The sequence below is a fragment of the Trachypithecus francoisi genome, unplaced genomic scaffold (genome assembly GCF_009764315.1).
Source record: "Trachypithecus francoisi isolate TF-2019V2 unplaced genomic scaffold, Tfra_2.0 Lachesis_group14, whole genome shotgun sequence".
Taxonomy (NCBI): domain Eukaryota; kingdom Metazoa; phylum Chordata; class Mammalia; order Primates; family Cercopithecidae; genus Trachypithecus; species Trachypithecus francoisi.
In genome coordinates this window covers 29,661,002-29,681,362 of record NW_022681459.1, presented here as the reverse complement: position 1 = coordinate 29,681,362, position 20,361 = coordinate 29,661,002, and the positions used below count along the sequence as shown (strand labels likewise).

The following is a 20,361-nucleotide window of genomic DNA, read 5'->3' as shown; positions in this document are numbered from 1 at the left end:
GAGTGGGTGGCGGATGGGTGGGGAGAGGGTGCTCCATGAATGTCCTCTTGCCCCCATCCTCCCTCCTCAGCCAGCCCCTGTCCCTAGAGCCCCCACTCCTGCCCTCCCCTTCTATCCTAAAGCCCAGACTGGCTCTGGATACATTTGATTTCTGGTTCCTCATCAAATGTGACAAGCGAAGCCAGAGGACCCTCTGTCACCCAGGACTGAGTGCAGCGCCAGGAGGGGCTTGTTGGGTGTGGTGGAGGGGGCAGTGTGGCCCAGCTGGGTCAGGGTGGGGCACGAGGCCAGGATCTCCTGAGCTCTGGATATTTGAGCTGTGGATCGGACAGGATACGCTCCTCCACAGGGAAGGCCTCAGTGAGCCGGGGCTGGGGGGCCCTCTTGTGGCAACAGAGGGCCTGGGTTCTATGTATCAAAGCAAACCAAAACCTGGGAGCGGCCTTTCACCAGCCCAGGCAGACGCAGCTCGCCGGTCCCCTGAGGCCACCAGCCTAACAGGCTTCAGGGAACCTGGATCTGCAGGCGGTGGCCGAGGCCGTGGTACAGCCCACCCAGCGTCCACCCTGCGGTCCGCCGCGATGGCCAAGGTCCTGGAGTACTGATGAGAGGTGCCCTCCCAGGTGCCAAAAGGAGCGTCTGCAGATACTGTTCCTGCAATTGTAGGGCTCCCGGCAATCGAAGCACAGGTGAGTGCAGACATAGGCTGCCTTTACGAAAGGCACAGAGCCGTGGCCAGAACCCCTGGGTCTGGTCTCCACGGCCGCTTTCGGTGCCTTGGTTTCCTTATCTGTCACGTGGCCTCTGAAGCTGCTGTTGGCTCTAAATGGTGATTATTGGCCCAAAGTTGAACCTGTTACTGTTCTCTGAGAAGTGGCTTTCCTTCTGGTCCTCCTGTTTCTGTCTCTTCTCACTTACTACAATTTTCCAACGGCACCTCCCTCCAACCCCTTCAGTGCCCATTGTCAGAGTCACACCCTAGGGCTCATCATCGGCCACACCCACCCTGTCTCCAGAACCTCGGCTCCCAGGACCTCACCCACCTCCCATTGTCCAGATCCGCCCCCAGCGAGCCTTCCAGCCCCGGGGCCCACTGATTCCCCACTTGCGCCATCATCCACTTCGTCACCTGCCCGAGACCAGGCTCTGTCCAGATCCGCCCCCAGCGAGCCTTCCAGCCACGGGGCCCACTGATTCCCCACTCACACCATCATCCACCTCTTCACCTGCCCGAGACCAGGCTTGGGTTTCCTGGGTCACCAGCCTCGCCTCTGCTTTCACGGTCCCTGTCCCTTGTCTCTCTCTACAGCCTGACTAGTATCCTGGTGAAATCGGCGAAATCAGCGACCCTCTGTGGCCTGTGCTCCTGAACTTCCTTCCTGGACCTCCTCCAGGGTCTGGAATGGCCTTCCCTAGATCTGCAGGGTTCACTCCATCACACCCTTATCCCGTCCTCGAAGACGATCGTCAATACATAATCATACAGCCCCCGCTCCTGCTGTTTACTGTTCCTTTGTTAGTCGTCTGTTGCTCCCCCCAGACGACTTCAGGGGGCCGATTTGGCTTTCCCGGTTTATTACTGTGTCCCTGCGCTTATTCTCAGGGCTTGGCGATACGAGTGTGCTGAAAGAACGGACGAGCAAATGAATGCCGCTCTTCTACCATCAGGTTTGGAACCACGGCTCTGGATTTGGGTAAATTTTACAACACCAGGTACCAGAGAGGTGTCTTTATGGGGCTGGCTGCAGAGTGGGCCGTTCTGAAGGCAGAGCTTCTAATGCTGGTGACCTTGCTGTCCCTAAGGCTGTGGTAGGATACGGGGCTCACACAGAGTGGCTGCAGCAACTCTTGGGAAAATGTGCTCAAAATACAACTGTCCCATGAAGAAACAGCCCCGGAACAAGTCTGTTTACATTCTTTCTGGTACTCGCCTTGACTTTTAAAATAATTACTTCTGATTTTAAAGATAAGACAGGTCCCTGTAAAACAAGTAGATGATGCAGAAAGATGATGCATCCTCCAGGTTCAGCCAGAGCAACAGAACCAGTCGGAGATCACACACACACACACATGCACACACACACCTACGCATGCACACACACACCTATGCATGCACACATGGATACACACACATGCAAGCACACACGTGCACATGGACGCATACAGGCACACATGCACACATGCACACACATGCATGGACACAAATGCATACAGGCACACGCACACACACATGCACATGTGCACACACAGATTCATTTCAAGGAACTGGCTTATGCAACTGTGGGGGCTGGCTAGGCAAGTCTGAAATCCAGGGCAGGCACCAGGCTGGAAACTCTCAGGCCGGAGCTGAGGCTGAGTCCACCAGTGGAATTTCTCCTTCCTGAGGGAAGCCTCAGTTTTGCTCTCAAGCCCTTCAACTGACTGGACCAGGCCCACCCAAGTTATGGAGGATAAATCTCCTTTAGTTAAAGTTGATGGATTCACGGTGTTAAGCACATTTATGAAATGCCTTCATGACAACACTCTAAGTCGTGTTCACTTGAATAACTGGGTCCTAAGGCCTGGCCATGAGGATGCACAAAACTAACCCTCACAGACGTGAACGGAGCTCAGAAGGTACTGACACAAATTAGAAAGAGACAAATGGCCCAGTAGGCAAAGGCTGTAAAGAGGAGAGGCACGGCGGAGGGATCCAGACGGCCCACCTGCAGAGAGGCGCTCAGGCGGAGGCATCCACATGGCCCACCTGCAGAGAGGTGCTCAGCACACCAGGTAAAGTCAGTTAAAACCCCCGGGGCCAGAATGCTGTTTCCTCAAAAGGGCTGTTTCCGGAGTGCTGGTGACAGTTGATTTCCTGCCCGGGAGAGCGGTTGCACGGGTGGGTTGCACGGGTGTACAGTCACAGTTAGTTATTAAACTGTGTGTGGAGGCTCTCAGGACCTTGGGGGCAGGCTCTGGGTTCTCAGTGAGTAGCGGGACCACAGTGCTGGCATTGGACCCTCGGGGTCTGACCACACAGACCGTGGAGGCGTCCTGCAGCCTCACCCTCCTGAGCAGGCTGACTGCCTCTCAGGTATCCACCAAAGTACCCCGTGCTTGTGACACGGCGCCCTCAAGTCACACTGGTGATTGCTGCTGCTGCCCAAATCCGCTAGCCAGGCCAGAGACACTTTTGGCAAAGGCACGTCTGGGCCAGGATGATCGGCAAGTTTCAGGCCATAAGCTTATTTTGCCTCAAAGCAGTCATATTAGTCTAAGGCAGTCCGTCTGAATTCCAGGGAATTCCTGCACACTCACACACACGTGAGTGCCTCAGAGCCCTAGGGGAGCCATCTGGTGCTATCAGGAAGTCATCCATCAAATACCCAAAGAGAAGACAAGGAGAAAGGATGACTAGGCCAAGGCTAGTGAGGCCTCTGGATTGAAAAGGCAAGAGGAAAATGCAGGCGTAGATATAAATAGGGTGGCAAGCTTGATGCAGGTAAGAGGAAACGCATGTGTGGATATAAACATGACAGGAGGCTTGATGCAGGTAAGAGGAAAACGCATGCGTAGGTATAAACAGGGCAGGAGGCTTGATGCAGGTAAGGGGAAAACGCATGCGTAGGTATAAACAGGGCGGCAGGCTTGATGCAGGTAAGGGGAAAACGCATGCGTAGGTATAAACAGGGCGGAGGCTTGATGCAGGTAAGGGGAAAACGCATGCGTAGGTATAAACAGGGCGGCAGGCTTGATGCAGGTAAGGGGAAAACGCATGCGTAGGTATAAACAGGGTGGCAGGCTTGATGCAGGTAAGGGGAAAACGCATGCGTAGGTATAAACAGGGTGGCAGGCTTGATGCAGGTAAGGGGAAACAGATGCGTAGGTATAAACAGGGCACGAGGCTTGATACAGTTAAGAGGAAAACGCATGCGTGGATATAAACGGGGCGGCAGGCTTGATGCAGGTAAGAGGAAAACGCAGGCGTGGATGTAAACAGCGCGGCAGGCTTGATGCAGGTACCTGCTTCTCAGTTCTGTCCTGTGGCTCCTCAGCCCTGACAGTGGTCAATGAGCTGAGCTCAGCACTGCTTTCCCCCATGGCTTCTCCTCGGTGCTGACTGCAAGGGGCAGAATGAGTAAGGTCCTTCCCACGGGGTCCCCTTCCCTTCCCGCGTCTCGGGCCTGTTTCCGGGAAGCTGTTATTCCCCCTGCTGACTAAGTGGTGCCGAAAGCGTCTGAGGGACTCCAAACTCCTCTTGGGGCTTATCATGAGCTGGTGGAGACGAGGCGTTTCCGCCCTTTACCCATCCCTTCTACTCATGGGACTCTGCCAGCAGCTCCAGGGCAGCCAAGGTCCCGGCTGAGGTTTCTGTTCTTACCAGAAGTAAGTACAAAGAAATGTTGGTAACTTGCTGAGACACAGAAGTGTGATGAGAGTCGGTTATGCTGCACCCTCCTGCCCCAGGAGGCCGGGGTGACTCCTTCCTGTCTGTGGACGTGTGGGGACACACTGTGAGAGCCCCAAGTCTTTGTTGCCAATAGCAGGTGGACGAGGAAGGGGTTGTGGGGATGTGGAAAAAGTGGAGGAAGGAAGATTTATTGAAAGCTGGTGCAAAAGGGGAAGAGAGGCCAATGCAGACCCAACCGTGGCCTGCCTGCCGGGGCCCCTGCTCTGGCCTGGTGGCTTCCGGACGTGACAGCCCAGCCATGGTCCTGCTGGACCTTTGTGTCCTGGGAGACTTCTCGGAGGCCTGGTCCCTGGTCCATAAGGACGCATAATTCTCAAGCCATGTTTCCATTTGAGAGATGCTAATGGTGAGTGTGGGCTCCTCTCCCCCCACTCCCCTCTCTCTGATGGAGTCTTGCTCTGTCACCCAGGCTGGAGTGCAGTGGTGCGAACCTCCACCTCCCAGGTTCAAGCAATTCTTCTGCCTCAGCCTCCCAAGTAGCTGGCACTACAGGTGCCTGCCACCACGCCCGACTAATTTTTATTACTTTTTAGTAGAAACAGAATTTCGCAGTGTTAGCCAGGATGGTCTCGATCTCCTGACCTAGTGATCCATCTGCTCTGGCCTCCCAAAGTGCTGGGATTATAGGCGTGAGCCACTGCACCCAGTCCCTTGTGTCTCTTTAATGAATGAATGGATTAGCATGGAAGGAGAAGTAGGGTCTATTTTTCACCTAGCTCTAGAATTTTAGTGCTCACAGGCATCCTGGAGCCAGTCTCCTTGAAAACTCTCATTTTAAATGGAGGGGAAGGGGAGCGATCACTTATCAGTTTTGAGTGATCTTCTGGGCTGATAAGACGTGTTGACCTGGAGAGAGCTGGTGGCTGCACAACACTGTGAATGCCCCAAATGCCACCAACTGTATGCTTTGAAATGATTAGTTGTATGTTACGTAAATGTCACCTCAGTTCCAAAAAAAAAAAATAATCCCTTGAGACCGGGACAGTCTGCTCCCCCAGAGTCACTAGCTCCTCCTGTTGGGCTCCAGGATGTCGGTGTGGCTGCTCCTGCACCACGGGGTGCAGGGACTCCTTAAATGCACATACCATTTTTTCTGCATCTCCACTCCAAGTTCCTTTTAGAGGCAGGCAGGGTGTGGATTTCAACAGTAACAGAATGTCCAGTGCCTGCCTCACTTTAGAATTTCAAAGATACAGAACCATCTTGGTTATTACCAAGTTGAGGAGGAAGGGAATGGAGTATTCAGGATCAAGATGCCTTCAAAGTCCATGTTCACTGTTGGCCCAGATGACGCATGACATCCACTCACCGATCCTGTTTTGGTCAAAAATTGGCCTGGCTGGTTGGGTGTGGTGGTTGACGTCTGTAATCCCATCACTTTGGGAGGTCAAGGCAGGCGGATCATGAGGTCAGGAGTTTGAGATCAGCCTGGCCACCATGGTGAAATCCTGTCTCTTCTTAAAATACAAAAATTAGCTGGGTGTGTGGTGGCACTTGCCTGTAATCCCAGCTACATGGGAGACTGAGGGATGAGAACTGCTTGAACCCAGGAGGTGGAGGTTGCGGTGAGCTGAGATTGCACCACTGTACTCCAGCCTGGTGACAGAGCAAGACTCTATCTCAAAAAAAAAAAAAAAAAAAAAAAAAAAAAAAAAAAAAGTGGCTGAGGGCATGTAAAGAAACATAAAAATCACAGGATGCCCAAACTTCTTATGCCAAAGGAAGGTTAAGCCTGGAGTCGGGGTCATGCAACACCGCGTCCGTATGGACAGCTGTCACTAGCAGGATGCATCAGCCAGGTCCCCACAGAAAGGTGGAGACCACAGCCATCTCCAAGTGCCCCCACAGATCTTTCATCAGTATATTCTTTGCTGGCCTCCCGCAAACAAGGACATGCCAGTCGTAACTTTAGGTGTGCAATCTAAGTCCAGCTCCTAAAACGAGAGTCTGTTCCATTCCATGCTGATAATGTCCTCTATAAGCTTGTCCTCCCAGTGGCAGGCCAAAGACAAGACGAGATCAAGTGTTCCTCCACCTCCCCAGAGAAGTCTGCAAAATGGATTCCTCCTTGACTCCCTTTTCCTCTTCACATATTTACCTTATGTGAAATGCAGATTCACTGGCTGCTAACTGAAGTCTCAAGAATGTCACCATTCACCTTACCTCAATGTCTAAATACCAAACCTCTTGAAAGCCTCTTTAGAAAAACAGCCACAGATGTGCCTGCGGCTTGCATTTTTCCTGGACATGTCCTAAAGCTGGCAGAATAGACCTCGGTTGATTGAGATATTTGCCTTGATCGCCTCTTTCAGTTTCCAGGCCTTACCATTGTTAAGTGTGTCCCAGAGGGTGTCGGGGACCAATTCCAAAGATCAAGAAATTCTCAACTGGCAAGGGCTCCCCTGCCTTCCACCCTCCCCTACTGTCCTTCCCAGCAGCCCAGGGTGCCACCCACCCAACTGTCCCCGACGATGGCACATGCCCCTGCCCTTGCCCTCCGTGGACTTTCCCAGCTGCCTGGGATGTGCCCTGCTGTGCCCTGTATCCCACTCGCTGCCCAGGGATGATGCTCCAGGGTGGCCTGTGACGGGCTCAGCAATGATGGACTCTCTTGGGAGGGTCAGGCCCTGGCATCCTGCCCTGGGTGCCGGAAACACTGCTTGTGTTCAGCAGCTGGAGTTAAATTCCAGCTCCCAAGCGGTGTGACGGGGAACAGGCTGCACTTGGCCACCGCTACAGGTGGCCCATGCCCCACATCATCCCCATGTCCGGAGCTCACAGGCCCCCTTGGGAAGGGGCCAGCAACAAGAGCTGGTTTCAGAATGAGCAAGCAGCGCAGGACTGCATTCTCCAGAGGCCCTTGGATCTGTTCTCAGGGGCAGGGCACGTTGGAACGTATGGGACAGGGAAGCCTGCGTGGTGGCAGTTAACCCAGACTCAGTGAGGGGCACCACTGGATTCCAAATGCACCATCGCTCCTCCCGACTCGGGCCCCTGGGGTCTCTCAGCCAGGCCTTCAGTTCCCGCTTCCGTCCTGGATGAGGTGTCATTCTGTGGGGCCACAGGGCACGTGGCCAGTGCAGTCACCAGGCACCTGTGCCCCGAAGGGTCATGCAGGTTGAGTGCCCCACCATGGCTGTGTGGAGATTCTGAGAAGTGCTCTCTTTGCGTCTGTGGTTTGTAAGGGAAGTCCAGGGGACAATGGAGCTGGCACTGAGGGACTGGAACCTTGGCTCTTATGTGATTCTGACTCCTCCACCTCCCCAGGAGGGGCCTAGGTTGTGCTCTCACTCTGGGAAGTGACCTGCCTACTGCCTGTGGTCTCTCGTGGCCCTGACAGCTGCCCCTGCCTTGGCAGCCAGTGCTACAGCCTCTTCTGCTGCCCTCCAGGGACCTGGGGTGTCCTGTGCAGAGACTGTGGGTCAATGCAGAGCCTTGGGAAGGGAGGTGGCCTGGTGCATCGGAGCCCCGTGGGGGACAGCCTGGGCGCCTTGTGGGCACAGCCTGAAAGGGACACAGTGCCGTCGCACCTGCTTCTCACCTGGCCCAGCTGTGCTTTGCTGAGCTGAGACCAGAGTGGTCCTGTGGCCATTTAGCAGAGTGGTTTTTATGTCTGTTGAATTGAATGATAAAAAATCAGGGCTCATTTTTTTCAGTTCATAGTTTATCAAGCAACTTAGTTTTCTTGGATTTTACAAGCTGGCGATGGAAAGGCAGGCTCTGGTCTGACTGAGATGCACAGTACAGGAGCCACCACGCACCTGTACTCGCGGCAGCTCTTGGACTCTGAGGTGCGTTCACTGAAGTGAGCTTCCAGGAGTAGTTTTTCCTGCCTACAGACAGGCTGGAGAGCTGGAGTCCCACCTTGAGCTCTTTCACTGGCCCTGTCGCCAGCTTGTGTTTCCATCATCTGGCATTTTTTGTCAACATGAATAGGAGAGTCTTATTGATGTGCACTAAGTGCACATGTGCGTGACGGGCAGAGCCACGCCTCCACACGACGGCAGGTGCACACGTGCGTGACGGGCAGAGCCACGCTTCCACATGATGGCAAGTGTGTGTGTGTCTCAGAGCTGGTTGTTTGCAGATGGAGAAGACCCCAGCTATGCTCAAATGAGGATGTATTTTTATATTGAAATCGTGTACTTTTTTCCTTAAAAGTCATGATGAAATCTTCTATTGATGAATCAAGGTGAATTTCCGCTAAATTGCTTTAAAAAAATAGCTGTGTGTATACTCTTCATTTTAAAAAAAGGATCAACTCTCCATTTCCAAAGGCATTCTCAGGGTTTAGTTTAGAGGGTTCAGAAATGGGAAATTGCTTTTCCTTTGTGAGTTGTGGGAGATTTTCTTCTAGTACCTTAGGTCATTGAGTTGGGGAAACAGCGATGGCCACCTCAAGGCTGCTGTGCTGAACACTGGCTGGTGGCTATGGGGTGAGGAGGGTCTGCTCTGGCCCACCCACCCTGGGCCTCTGACTAGATGAGGCCTCAGAGGGCACAGTTCTGGAGAGGCAGGGGGCAGTGAATGCAAAGAATTTTGTTTATGGAGAAAGCCCTCTGTGCATTCTGTAATGATACTGTGCCATCTGCCTCTTCCCTCGCTTGTTCACCCCATGGATACCAGCACTACATACCCTGAGGGAAGAGGTGCCCTGTGGCAAGCACAGGGCTGGTGCCCACTCTCAGGGATGGCAGCCGGCAGGGGCTCAGGGCGGCCCAGGCCACTGTGACACCAGCGGGAGAGGGCTGGACTGGTGCCTGGAGCCAGGTCAGGGAGAGGGAAAGTGGGAGGCTCCTAGGAACGTGTGTCCAGGCTGGGGGAGCACTCGGTGGGGGGCTGGGAAAGGCCAGCGCACTGCGTGTGTGGGAAACATACTCCATCCATTTGGTGTTTAGGGAATTTCTTTCTTAGCAGAAAGTTTTAAAATGTATAAATAACTTGCCATTAAAAAGAGAGTGAGCCAATCGGGTGGGGCAGGGCACGCAGAAGCCCCCACAGCCAGGTCTGCTGCTCCTGTGGGCTTCTCTGCAGAGCTTGGGCAGGAGGCCCCTGAGAACCGCGGGACACCCAGTGTGTTGTTTCTGACCTTTGCCCTGCTGCTATGAGGGGTCCCCAAATGAACTCCCATAGCACTCCATCCGGAGAAAGCCTGCACCATGCACATCTGGACAGTCAGGGTTCTTTTTTTTTTGAGATGGAGTCTCACTCTGTCGCCTGGGCTGGAGTGCAGTGGCCGGATCTCAGCTCACTGCAAGCTCCGCCTCCCGGGTTTACGCCATTCTCCTGCCTCAGCCTCCCGAGTAGCTGGGACTACAGGCGCCCGCCACCTCGCCCAGCTAGCTTTTTGTATTTTTTTTTAGTAGAGACGGGGTTTCACCGTGTTAGCCAGGATGGTCTCGAACTCCTGACCTCGTGATCCGCCCGTCTCGGCCTCCCAAAGTGCTGGAATTACAGGCTTGAGCCACCACGCCTGGCCGGTCAGGGTTCTAAGAAGGGCGTTTGAAAGCCTGGACCCCACCATGCAGTTCCCAAGTGCAGCACCTTTCCCCACTGCCACTGGCTATGACATCTCCTAGTCAAGGACAAATCTTAGGATATTCTTTAAACTGCGTGATTTAGAAAACATCCAGATGGCTGCTTATTGGGGCCTCAGCTTGGCCTTCTGTGCAAACAAGGGCCCGAGAGGTAGGCCCCTTTTCTGCTGGAAATGGATTTTCAGTCGCAAAATCCTGAATGTGTCCAAACCTGAGAAAACTCAAAACACACAACACGATTTGGAAATTCCCCTTTGCAGCGTCATGGAAATGTGAGCAGAAATCATCAACATTCTCTGAGTGTTCTGAGATTTTTTTTAACAAAAACATTTTATTTCAAAGGGCAGATAAGTATTTTGCTAGACACGACTGAAAAAAACGGCCAGAGAACAATTGGAGTTTGTCTTAATAAATAAAATGCCATTTATGTTTCTTAAACTTCATATGACACAATACACATCTTAAATAACCCACTCCGTTGCTATGTATTAAAAACAGTCCCAGGTGTGGTGTGTGTCGTGGAGTGAAGCCAGTTGCTGGGCTTGGACCCGCCGATCCCAGTGCTGGTAGGGAGGCCGCTTCCCAAGCCTCTGCCATGCCCCTGTGCCCCGAGCTGAGCAGCAGCACCGAGGCCTCGGAGGGCAGCAGGAATGCCAGGGGCTGGGATGACGGTGGCTTCGGGGCGCTCTGTGGCTGGCACGCCTGGACGCCTTCAGCTGGAGGTGCTTCCTGCCTCCTCACCCTTGGCTTCTCAACAATTAGTTTTCAGGTCAGTCCGGAACATCAGGGGTGCTAGAAAAGCCTCTGGGGTGATGTAGGTCTGAGCTCCGTCTTGGTTTCCGATCAGGTGGTCGGCCTTCCTGCTGTCATGTGGCGCTGGCTCTCTGCTTCTCCGCGGGACTCTGGTGTCCTGTTTTTCCACATGGCACATTCAGGTTCTCTGAAGCCACAGCCAGCGTGGCACTCGCTCACTTTGATGTTCTGTGGCTGACACGCCTGAGAGGGTCGAGGCTACCTGTACACCCCACACCCGCCCGGCCTTGCTGTCACGCGTGCATTTAGGTGGTTGCATGGGCACACGCCTTCAAGGCCAGTTGGCCGGGTCTTCGGTTCTCTGGCTCGGCTCAGGCAGCAGTTCCTGCAGACTTTTCTCACTGCTGTTCAGCTCTGCGTCTCATTTAAAATAGCACCAGGAGTTCTCAGATTGGCTTCTATGTCTTTTCCAGGTGCGTGTGCAAAAGGCAAAGGGAAGTCACTCTTTCTGTGCAGGACCCTCTATCTAAACTGTCCTTTAAAGGCAGTTGTGAAGGGTGGGCCCAGACCCCTCCACAGGACCGGGGGTGGGGCGTCACTGTTCCTTAAATCTGAAAGAGAGGATGAAAGAACACCTGCTCTAACAGCCAGCAGTGGCTCAGCAAGAGATGCGGAACCTCACACACCACACGCAAATCCCCTGGGGAGCCGGTTGCCCTCCAGGCCCAGCAGGGATTTGTCTCCTACAGGAGCACTGGGTGCTAGATAAACCCTTGCACCTTTCCCACAACCTCCTGGGGGCCAGGAAGGAGAGAGAAGAGAGGGAGGGAGGGAGAAGAGGAGGGAAAAGAGGAGGGAGAAGGGGGCAAGCAGGAAGGCAGGGAGAGCTCGGGGGGCTGCACCTCCAACAATGCCAAAGACGGCAGTGCCCTCTCATTTTCCACCCAGGTTTTGAGGAGAGATTACCACCAACCCATCCAAACAGAGGTATTGATTAGAAAAGAAAAAGCAAGAGTGAAGGTGGCATGCCGTGAAAAGATAAGCCATGTGTTTTCTTTCTTTTAGGGAAAGCCAGGTGCGGAAGGCAGACAGGACAGAAGGCGCCTTGGAGCTGACTTTCATGCACGGGGACAGGGCCCGAGCGGGGACTTACGGAACTTGGTCCCCCGTCGCTGACCCTGGGCAGCTCAGCTCCTTGTGTATGAGGCGGATCAGGAACTGCACCAAAACAAAGGTGAGCCCACGCGTCACTGGGGCAGGCACAGGGTGGCCCGCGCTGTGGGCACTGTGAGGACCTAGCCCGCAAGACTCAGGCGGGTGGTTCTTTCCCCACAGCACCTTCCCTGGGGTCACCTCCCAGCAAGAGCAGTGGGGCCTGCATACTCAGCCCGAGGCCTTGGTTCCTGTGGGCAGGGCTGTCTGATGAGGGCCCATGAAGAACCAGGAGGTGCCCTGAAAACAAGGCTTTTGGGAAAGATGCAGCCTGAACCAGTTCTGGGGTCAAGTCATGTTTAGAATAAAATTAGTCCAATCATAAAATGTCCACAGTGGGAAAAAGAAAATAGACAAGAGGACCACAATGCTGGTGGCCCAGGGGCTGCGCCTGTTTCTCAGGCGACTCTAAAGCCAGGTGAGCATCTCCGACGCCAGTCCTGGGGTCTGAAGAGGCTGCCACAGGACAGCTGCACCCCACTGGGAGCCCCTCGGAGGCCAGGCCTGGCTGGGGACCAAGGCTGTTCCACCAATATCGCTGCCTCAGCCTGAGCTCCTCTCCAGACCCAGGGCTTTAACTCTGTGTCTTTCACATGTTCGAGGGCTCAACATCAGCTTCCAAATCCAGACAAATGATTGTGCTATCCCCAATTTAACTAGTGTGTCTGCATTTTCCAGTGTGGATCCAGTCTCTCCCCAAGTGTGATATCAGCCCACAGGAGGGCTCTCCCTGGACATGGCCCCTCACTCTTAGAGGGCCGCAGATGCCCTCAGACCCAGGGTGGATCACTGGGCCAGGGGAGGCGGGGAAGGGGTGCTGGAGGACAGTCTCGAGGGGCTGCTTAAAAACCAAACCCACGGCCCCACCCCCAAGCCTTAGGCCACAGCTCTATAAGGCAGAAACTCTTCTATTTTCTTAGATGCTTATGGTTCGAGTAGGAACTTAGAAGTCCCTTGTATGAGGTGAGTTCAAGCTGGAGAGAACAGGAGCCCCTTCTACAGATAAGATGCATTCAGCTGCTCTGCTTGGTACATGAAAGGTGTTTGCGATAATTAGTTGGTAAAGGTTGTGGGAACACGGCAGGTACTAACAATAGTGCTGGTGGCAAGAGCAAGGTTTTTGTTAAATAAATCGATCTGTGTGTATCTGAACCGCTAGCTCCAATTACCGGCACAGGCTTGTTGTGTCTGAGCTGGTAACTTACCCACATCTACATCCTACCAAGTGTGATGTGTGAAAAGTGCTAACCTGATGAGACCTATGATTATGAAAAGCCAATCATTAAGACAGAGAAAAAAAAATGAAGAATGTAGTAGCAAGTGTTATCTGTGGGTATGGGATGAACTGTAAATAGTGACAGTTCTGAAGAACAGAGATCCGATTTCAAAACATGCCTGTGTGCTTGGCTTACACATGCAAGAATGACCAACAAGGAAGGGGCCCTGCCAACTTCAGGAGCCCAGGCGACACGCACTGGAGACCTGAGGACTTTGGCTGTGTGCCCAGGCAGTCCTGCAGGCCCTGGAGCTGGCCATCAGTGTGCGCAGTGAGGCAGGAAGCATGGTGTCCTCTGGCCCCCCAGGACACCTGCTCAGATCATGGAGGTTCTCAGCCTAAGACTTGGGAGGAAACACTTGTCTATTATGGGGAAAAGATACCAGAAAGCATGTTGATCAGGGAAGAGACAAAGGTATGTCTATTTCTTAGGTCTGAAAGGCCCAACTCGAGCTCACCGGCCTGCTGCACATCCTGGTACGGTTTCTTCTCCACTACAACAAGACCCCATCTCCCAAGTGCTTCTGCTTTAGGTCTCTTTCTTCCAATGCAACAAATCCAGCCTCCTCTGGCTATTATTTACCTGTCGCGTACTTTCCCATTCTTTTACTTTCGTCTTTCTGGAATTCCAGTGTAGCAGGTGTGTTTCTTGTAAATAACCAGTGCCTGTATTTTTAAAAGCAACTTGACAATCTCTGCTTCTAACTGATGAGTTTAGTCCATTTATAGTTACTGTGTTGCTGGTATGCTGGTATCATTTTCATCCATGTCGCTATGCATTTCTGTATTTACCCTGCTTTTTCTATGCTTCCCCTGACCCTAGGTTCTCTTGGATAAATCTTCATTTCCCTGTATTGCCTTGAAGGTTACACATTCTATTGCTATTGACTTGACAATATAAGAACTGGGGTGTGCTGGAACTCCGATTGTCCCACTTGTACTTTACATTTTCAGTATTTCAGTTCTTTTTTATATTGCCCAAATTAGTCATTATTGCTGTTGTTTTAAACTAAGAGTCAGAAAGCTTCTTCTGTAAAGGTCTAGATAGTAAATATTTCAGGTTTTGCAGCCATATGGTCTCTGTTGCGCATTCTTTTGTTGATTTTTTTAAAGAAATCTTTAAAAATATAAACCATTCCCAGCCGGAGGATCATACAAAAATAGGCCACAGTTAGCTGGCCCCTATTTTATATGGTCAATACCTAGATTCATCCTTAGGAATATTGTTTTTTTTGCTTGCATTTCTCCTTGCATCTCAGACTTTCCTTCTGGATCTATCTTCCTTCTTTAAATACGCTGTTTAGCAATTTTTGCTGGGAGCATCTTTGGTTAAAAATGTTTTCACTTCACCCTTACTCTTGCATGCAAGTTTATCTAGGTACAGAATTCTAAGTCATTTGATTCCTGAATCTAAGAATGTTTGTCTTTCATGTATCTGGAAAATTCTCAGCTATTTTCTCTTAAAATATTGCTTCAAACCCAGTCTATTATCTTCCTCTGGAATTACTTTCAGATAATATTAGGCCATCTCATTTGGTCCCCCATTTTATATTTCATTTCTCTTTAATATTTTCCATCTCTCTGTGTTGAATTCTGGATAATTTCTTCATGTCTATATTTCATTTCAGTAATCTTCTCTTCAGCTGTATCTAATTTGCTTTTCTAACCCATCCATTGAGTTCTTTTTTTCAGGCTAAAGATCACATTTTTCATTTCTATAGCTCATGTTTGGTTGTTTTTGAAGCCTGCTCTGTCTTTTCGATAGGGTCTTATTCTTTCTTTCATGAGGTCAGTTCCTTTTCTTTACATCATTAGTAACATTGCATATAACTCTTTTATCTGCAGTTTTGGGGGAGTCCAATTCCACCATTTTTTATGTCTGTTACTGTCATTCAAAGTGGATTGCTTATGTTTCATAATTTTATATTGTAAGCTCATCTTTAGTAGGGTGTTAGCTACAGAAATCCTGTGCTGCAGGGTTGAGATTTGTCCCTATTTGCTTCTGCATTATCACTGCCTAAGGACCAACTTTGTTCATTTTAAATATATTTATATAAGCTCAAAGATTAAAGGTGACTGTGGGGAGGTCTATGGCTAAAAATTTTCAAGGGATATTTTTTCCCTTAATCTGGCTAAGATGGGCAGATTCCTATTGTCTTCCTGTGCCAGTGTGCAGATACCATCTAATACACTCTTTCACTGTAAGCATGGCTCTTCGAGGGTCCTGGCTCTATGAGGAAGTCTCCAGTTCCAAATCCTCATCTTATGCCAGCCTAACACTTTGTCGCTTACCCAGTGTGGGCACAACCACCCCAACCCCTTGACTCCTGAGCTTGTGTATTTATATTGCCTTTACAATTCTGGCTCCTGGGGAATTCCTTTACTTTCTTATGAGTTTGGCTATGCATCAAAACAATTTTCAATATATATTACTGAATATTTCTGAAGAAGATATTTCAGATTCTCTGAACAGTTGTAATGACAGGAATTTTACTGCTACTTAGTGGAAATACATCTGAGGCTTCACTAGAACGTTCAGGCATTAAGAAAACCCACAGACGATCCAAAGAACAGCCATTTAGACCTAGTAAATTCATAGGTTGAGAGTTGGTATTTGATTTTGTATGTGGTGGGGAAGTTGAGTTTTATAATTTCCTAGAATTAAGATATAAGACTTTCATTTAGTTGAGTGAGTTGATATTTCTAAAATTCTCAACTCATTTTTATTGGCATCAGCCTAAGGTTTTGTCTGGTGAAGCAAGAGGAGAGGCATGGCTGTGGGTCTGGGGACTTTGTGGCCAGGTGACTTGTAAAGATAAGTGTATGTGCCCCTCACAAGTGCACATCTGTGTGACTGTGACATCATCACTGGTCTTCCTTAACCAGAGGAAAACCTCAAGCTTTCTCAACACAGGAGGGCACAGAAGTAGGAGCCCAGAGAAAAGGGGGGCAGAAGCCAGAAGGCGACTTGGTGTGTCTGCATTGACAGCCTCTTTGCCCCTTTATTCTCTCCCATCCCTTCAGGTGAAAGAAGTTGGGGCTGCTCCCGCCATCTGACGAGCATGGCTGCAGGAGGGACACCAGGACACTGATGACCAGTGGGAGGCCAGGCTCTGTGTATCATCTGCTTTAATTCCCACAACAGTCTTGTCACTGGGTGCCATTATCATGCCCATTTTAAAGCTGTGGAAGCTGTGGAGCAGAGGTTATGAAACCCGCCCAAGGCACACACAGGACAGATGATGGGCAGGAGGAGCTCCATGCTCCTGGCCTCTGTGCCATCCCGCCCAAGGCTGCAGACCAAAGACTGTCCTGCTTCTGTTTCTGATTTTTTTCTAACCAGAGAGAGAAGGAGCTTTAGACTATGCATATTTAGAAAAGATGGGAAGACCCAAATCTGTCTGATAACTCAGGAATGCACGGGAGAAAGTTCCACCAGTGTTTGGCCACAACCACAGAGATCCGCATTCAAGGTGGATTGGACTAAAAATAGGCCGACTTACCAGTAAGGCACAGGCATCTGCAAACATCAGCATGTAAAACACATTGCTCCAGCCGGACGGGGAGAGGAGCCCAGCCAGCAGGGGGCCCAGGGCTGCTCCTGAAATCGGGCAAATGGACACACATGGTGCTGTTTAGAGAAAATCCCAGCACATGACCGGCAGTCACACAGAATGGGGCTCAACACCGCACTCACAATGAAAGGAACATATATGGAACTGCACTACCTCATCCTGGCCTATCAGACTGGGAGCGGGTAAAAGGTCTAGTGTAGGTTGAGCTTTCCAAATCTGAACATCTGAAATCCCAAATGCTCCAGAATTCTTAACTTTTTGAGTGCTGACACTCAAAGGAAATGCTCACTGGGGCATTCCAGAATTGGGATTTGAGATGCTCAACCAGTATAATGCAAATATTCCACAATCTGAAAAAATAAAAAGACGTAACCACTTCTGGTCCCAAGCACTTCAGATAAGGATACTCCACCGGGTACGCCTGACTACTGAGAAGGCAAAGCTGGCACAGCCTCTTCCCAGAACCATCCTAAAAATGTGTGTTGGCCTTGTAATGTTCGTTCTTTTCATCCAACACTCCCATGATGTTCCTGAATACACTGTAAGGAAATCTGAATTCAATGCACAATCTTAGATATTCTTATGCTATAAGAATGTAACTGGGTAAAATTGGAATAAGATTTGTAGATACTAATACCCTTCAATGCTCACTTGCTGATTCTGACCATTGCACTGTGGTCTGTCATGGAATTCCTTGCTTTTAGGAAGTACACGCTGAATAGTTACGAGTAAGGGGGCAACATGTGTGCATTTTACACTTAAGTGGTTCAGAAAAATTATGCATGTGTGCATATGTGTATATGTGTGTAAACATATGAGGGGTGCATGAACCACATGTACTAAAATGTCTGAATTCTTTGTACTATTTCTGCAACTTTCTCAAAGTCTGAAATTATGTCAAAATGTTTTTTTAAATGATGAAAACAAAATAAAGTATCCCCCTAAATGCCCAGGGGCTGCCATTTAAGAATGGTGTTCTGTAGCAGCTGGTGCATTTTACCAAGAGGGACTGAAATGAACCCTGATGCACATGTAGGATGGCCTGTTTTGGTAGACGCATGGGAAGAAGCATGAAGAATTTCCACCAAGCTATGAACTGACATTCAATCTCAGAGAGATAAGATAACCAGGGTCTTTCATGCCCTAGACACTCATTTTTTTCAAGTGTTCACAAAGTGCACTTACTATTTTATAATCCCAGGAGCAATTGTATGTATATTTTTAATTCTCAGAACTTCCAGGTAAACATGGTTGGCTACTCATGTGTTATCTCCACACCTCTCAAGCAACACGAACTGCACCATCACTGACTTTTAAAAATGATAAATCCTCCCACCGAAGGGCACGTAGTTTTGGAAGACAGACGTAAAAGGGCTGACAGCTAACACAGCTTCCAGTGTTCCCTGCTCCACTGAGCACCCTCAGAGGGAGATGGCACAGGGACACCTGGAGCAGAGGCAGGCCCAGGGGAGCACACGAGACAGGGGAAGGGAGGGGAAGGGAGGGCAAGGAAGGAGGAGGACGGGGGAAGGAAGTGGGGTCAGCAAGAGAAAAAGGAAGCATGGGTTGAGTCTTTTATCACAAACTGTTAGCTACATTCCCTCTGCCGCACCTTGGATCCCAGGTCTCTTTTCTCATCCTGGCTGATAGACTCCTCCTGATGCCCCTATGCAGGAGAGCGCAGCTTAACCTGTGGGGACACTAAGCCCAGCTCAGGACAGGGATGCCACCTAACAGGCAACAGGGGATCTGGGGAGAGACACCAGCTTCCACTAAGCAGCCACTAAGGTCCCACGCCACGGCAAGGATGTCGGCAGCTGGACCCAGGCTCCCCTGGGCACTGAAGGAGTCTCCTCCTCCACGTTCCACACGGTCCCTCTGCCTGGAGACCAGCAGCCAGCACACTGTTCCCACAGAAAGACTTCAAACCACTAAGCAGGACCCCCCCCTTCTTCCATGGGAAGTGATGAAGGGGCAACCAAGGTCTGCCCTGTGTCTCGGGAATGCCCCAACGCGAAAGCAAGCAAGCTGGCAGGAGGGAGCCTGGAGGAGAATATTCCCAGGAGCTCACAGCACCCCAGAGAGCCAACAGAAGACTAAGTTGAACCTCATGACGCTCCCATTTTTTTTGTGGCTGAAAACCTGTTATCAATTTCACATGATTCAATCTAACAAGAAATAAAACAGGATACCCTGAAAGGGCAGAGAAACATCAGTGAACACTGAAAATATGGCAGGAAAAGTAAAATATTCGATACAAAGGTGGAAAATACAGTCAAGAATCTCCTTGAGAAAGTGTAAGAAAGAACAGGGAGACGGGCAGGAAGGGAAAGAAAGGAAAGTTGAAGGATTAATCCAGAAAAGCCTACATCTGACTAATATGTTTTCCAGAACGAGAAAACAACTCAGAAAATGGTAGGAAAACTTATCAAATGAATAGGGGCCCAATTCCCCGAAAAGTGAAGGGCAGGTGTTTCCAGACTGAAGGGGCCACCAGGTGCCCAGGACGGTGGACGAAGAAAGGCTCCAGGCGTAAGGAAGGGAACCTGGAGCTTTCTAAGAGAAAAAAGAGAAGGTCAGAAAGCAAGGGCTGGGGTCAGCATGTCTGGTGAACCTGTCAGTGACGGCAATGGGGGCTGGAAGACGGGAGTTCTGAAGAGGTGTTTCCACGTCCGCATTGCCTCAGGCGGGAGCAGAATCCAGACACCACTTTGCACTTGTAAGCTTGCAGCACGCACCTCCCCTAACTCAGGAAGCTACTAGGAGACAGTTGCCACCACAGGAGTGATGAACAGGGGTCTAGACTGCTAGGGCTGTGTTGAGGGCAAGAGAGGCGGGGGACTCCCAGCACCGTGGTGACAGGTGCTCTGGGACAAAGCTGCGCAGTGGGCAGAGTGAGGCTGATGGTGGGAAGAAAGGGGTGGGGTGGGGCAGGGTGCCGACCACAGTGCAGGGAAGGAAGAACTTGGTCGGAAATGTAAAGAGGAAGAGATGAGATGTGTTTACTCACCCGGGAAAAAACAAGATGTTTCTACTGAGGGTGCATAATTAAAGTTTCTTTCTTGGCTGGAAAGTGAAGGGCAGGAGTGTGGCCAGTATAACTGAGGGGCAGGAGGGTGGGCAATGGCGGGGTGGGAGGGAGCCAGGTCCCCTCTTCCATAAGAGGAGTACAGCTGATGATGTTAAGATGATGAACCAAGAAACATGAACATACACAGGTAAGCAGAGAGAGGCAGCTGAAATTGCTGCTTCTAGACAGAGAGGGCTGGGGAGGGGGATGGAATGCCACTGTACAACATAATAAGCTTGTAGGACTGTCTGGCTTCTAAGGTACATTATGTTTTACTTTAATACATAAAAATTAACTTGAAAAAATGCAGCGCTCTATTTAATTGCTCTGCATGAAATGTACAGAAACGGCAACCTTTGCGATTCTAAGGACTGTAGACGCCCTGGGCGCACACCGTGTCAACCGACCGTATGGCACTTGGGAGAAGGCAGGGGTGACTTACAATAGTCATGCTTCGCCTCCACCCGAGTCAGTGCCAAGGAGTGGAC

At 50.6% G+C, this 20,361-nt stretch overlaps 1 protein-coding gene and 1 long non-coding RNA gene across 14 annotated transcripts in view; one reads left to right on the top strand and one right to left on the bottom strand.

Moving 5' to 3' along the window:
- Positions 1 to 447: 447 nt before the first annotated feature.
- Positions 448 to 16,738, top strand: LOC117095832. The gene is made up of 4 exons (XR_004442197.1): positions 448 to 689; positions 1,604 to 1,713; positions 11,806 to 11,974; positions 16,253 to 16,738. It is a non-coding gene; the product is annotated as an uncharacterized LOC117095832 (long non-coding RNA).
- SLC37A1 (solute carrier family 37 member 1) overlaps positions 10,289 to 20,361 on the bottom strand; it is an 83,059-nt gene continuing 72,986 nt past the window's right edge. For 12 of the 13 annotated variants that reach the window (XR_004442196.1, XM_033232584.1, XM_033232578.1 and 9 more), the window contains 3 exons: positions 16,732 to 16,829; positions 11,894 to 11,958; positions 10,289 to 11,351 (listed from right to left, as the gene is read on the bottom strand). Coding sequence is in view for 12 of the 13 variants with exons in the window: in XM_033232584.1 (XP_033088475.1) it covers positions 11,336 to 11,351; positions 11,894 to 11,958; positions 16,732 to 16,829 (179 nt within the window). In the remaining variant the exon portion in view is untranslated. The other variant, XM_033232573.1, reaches the window with a different exon arrangement.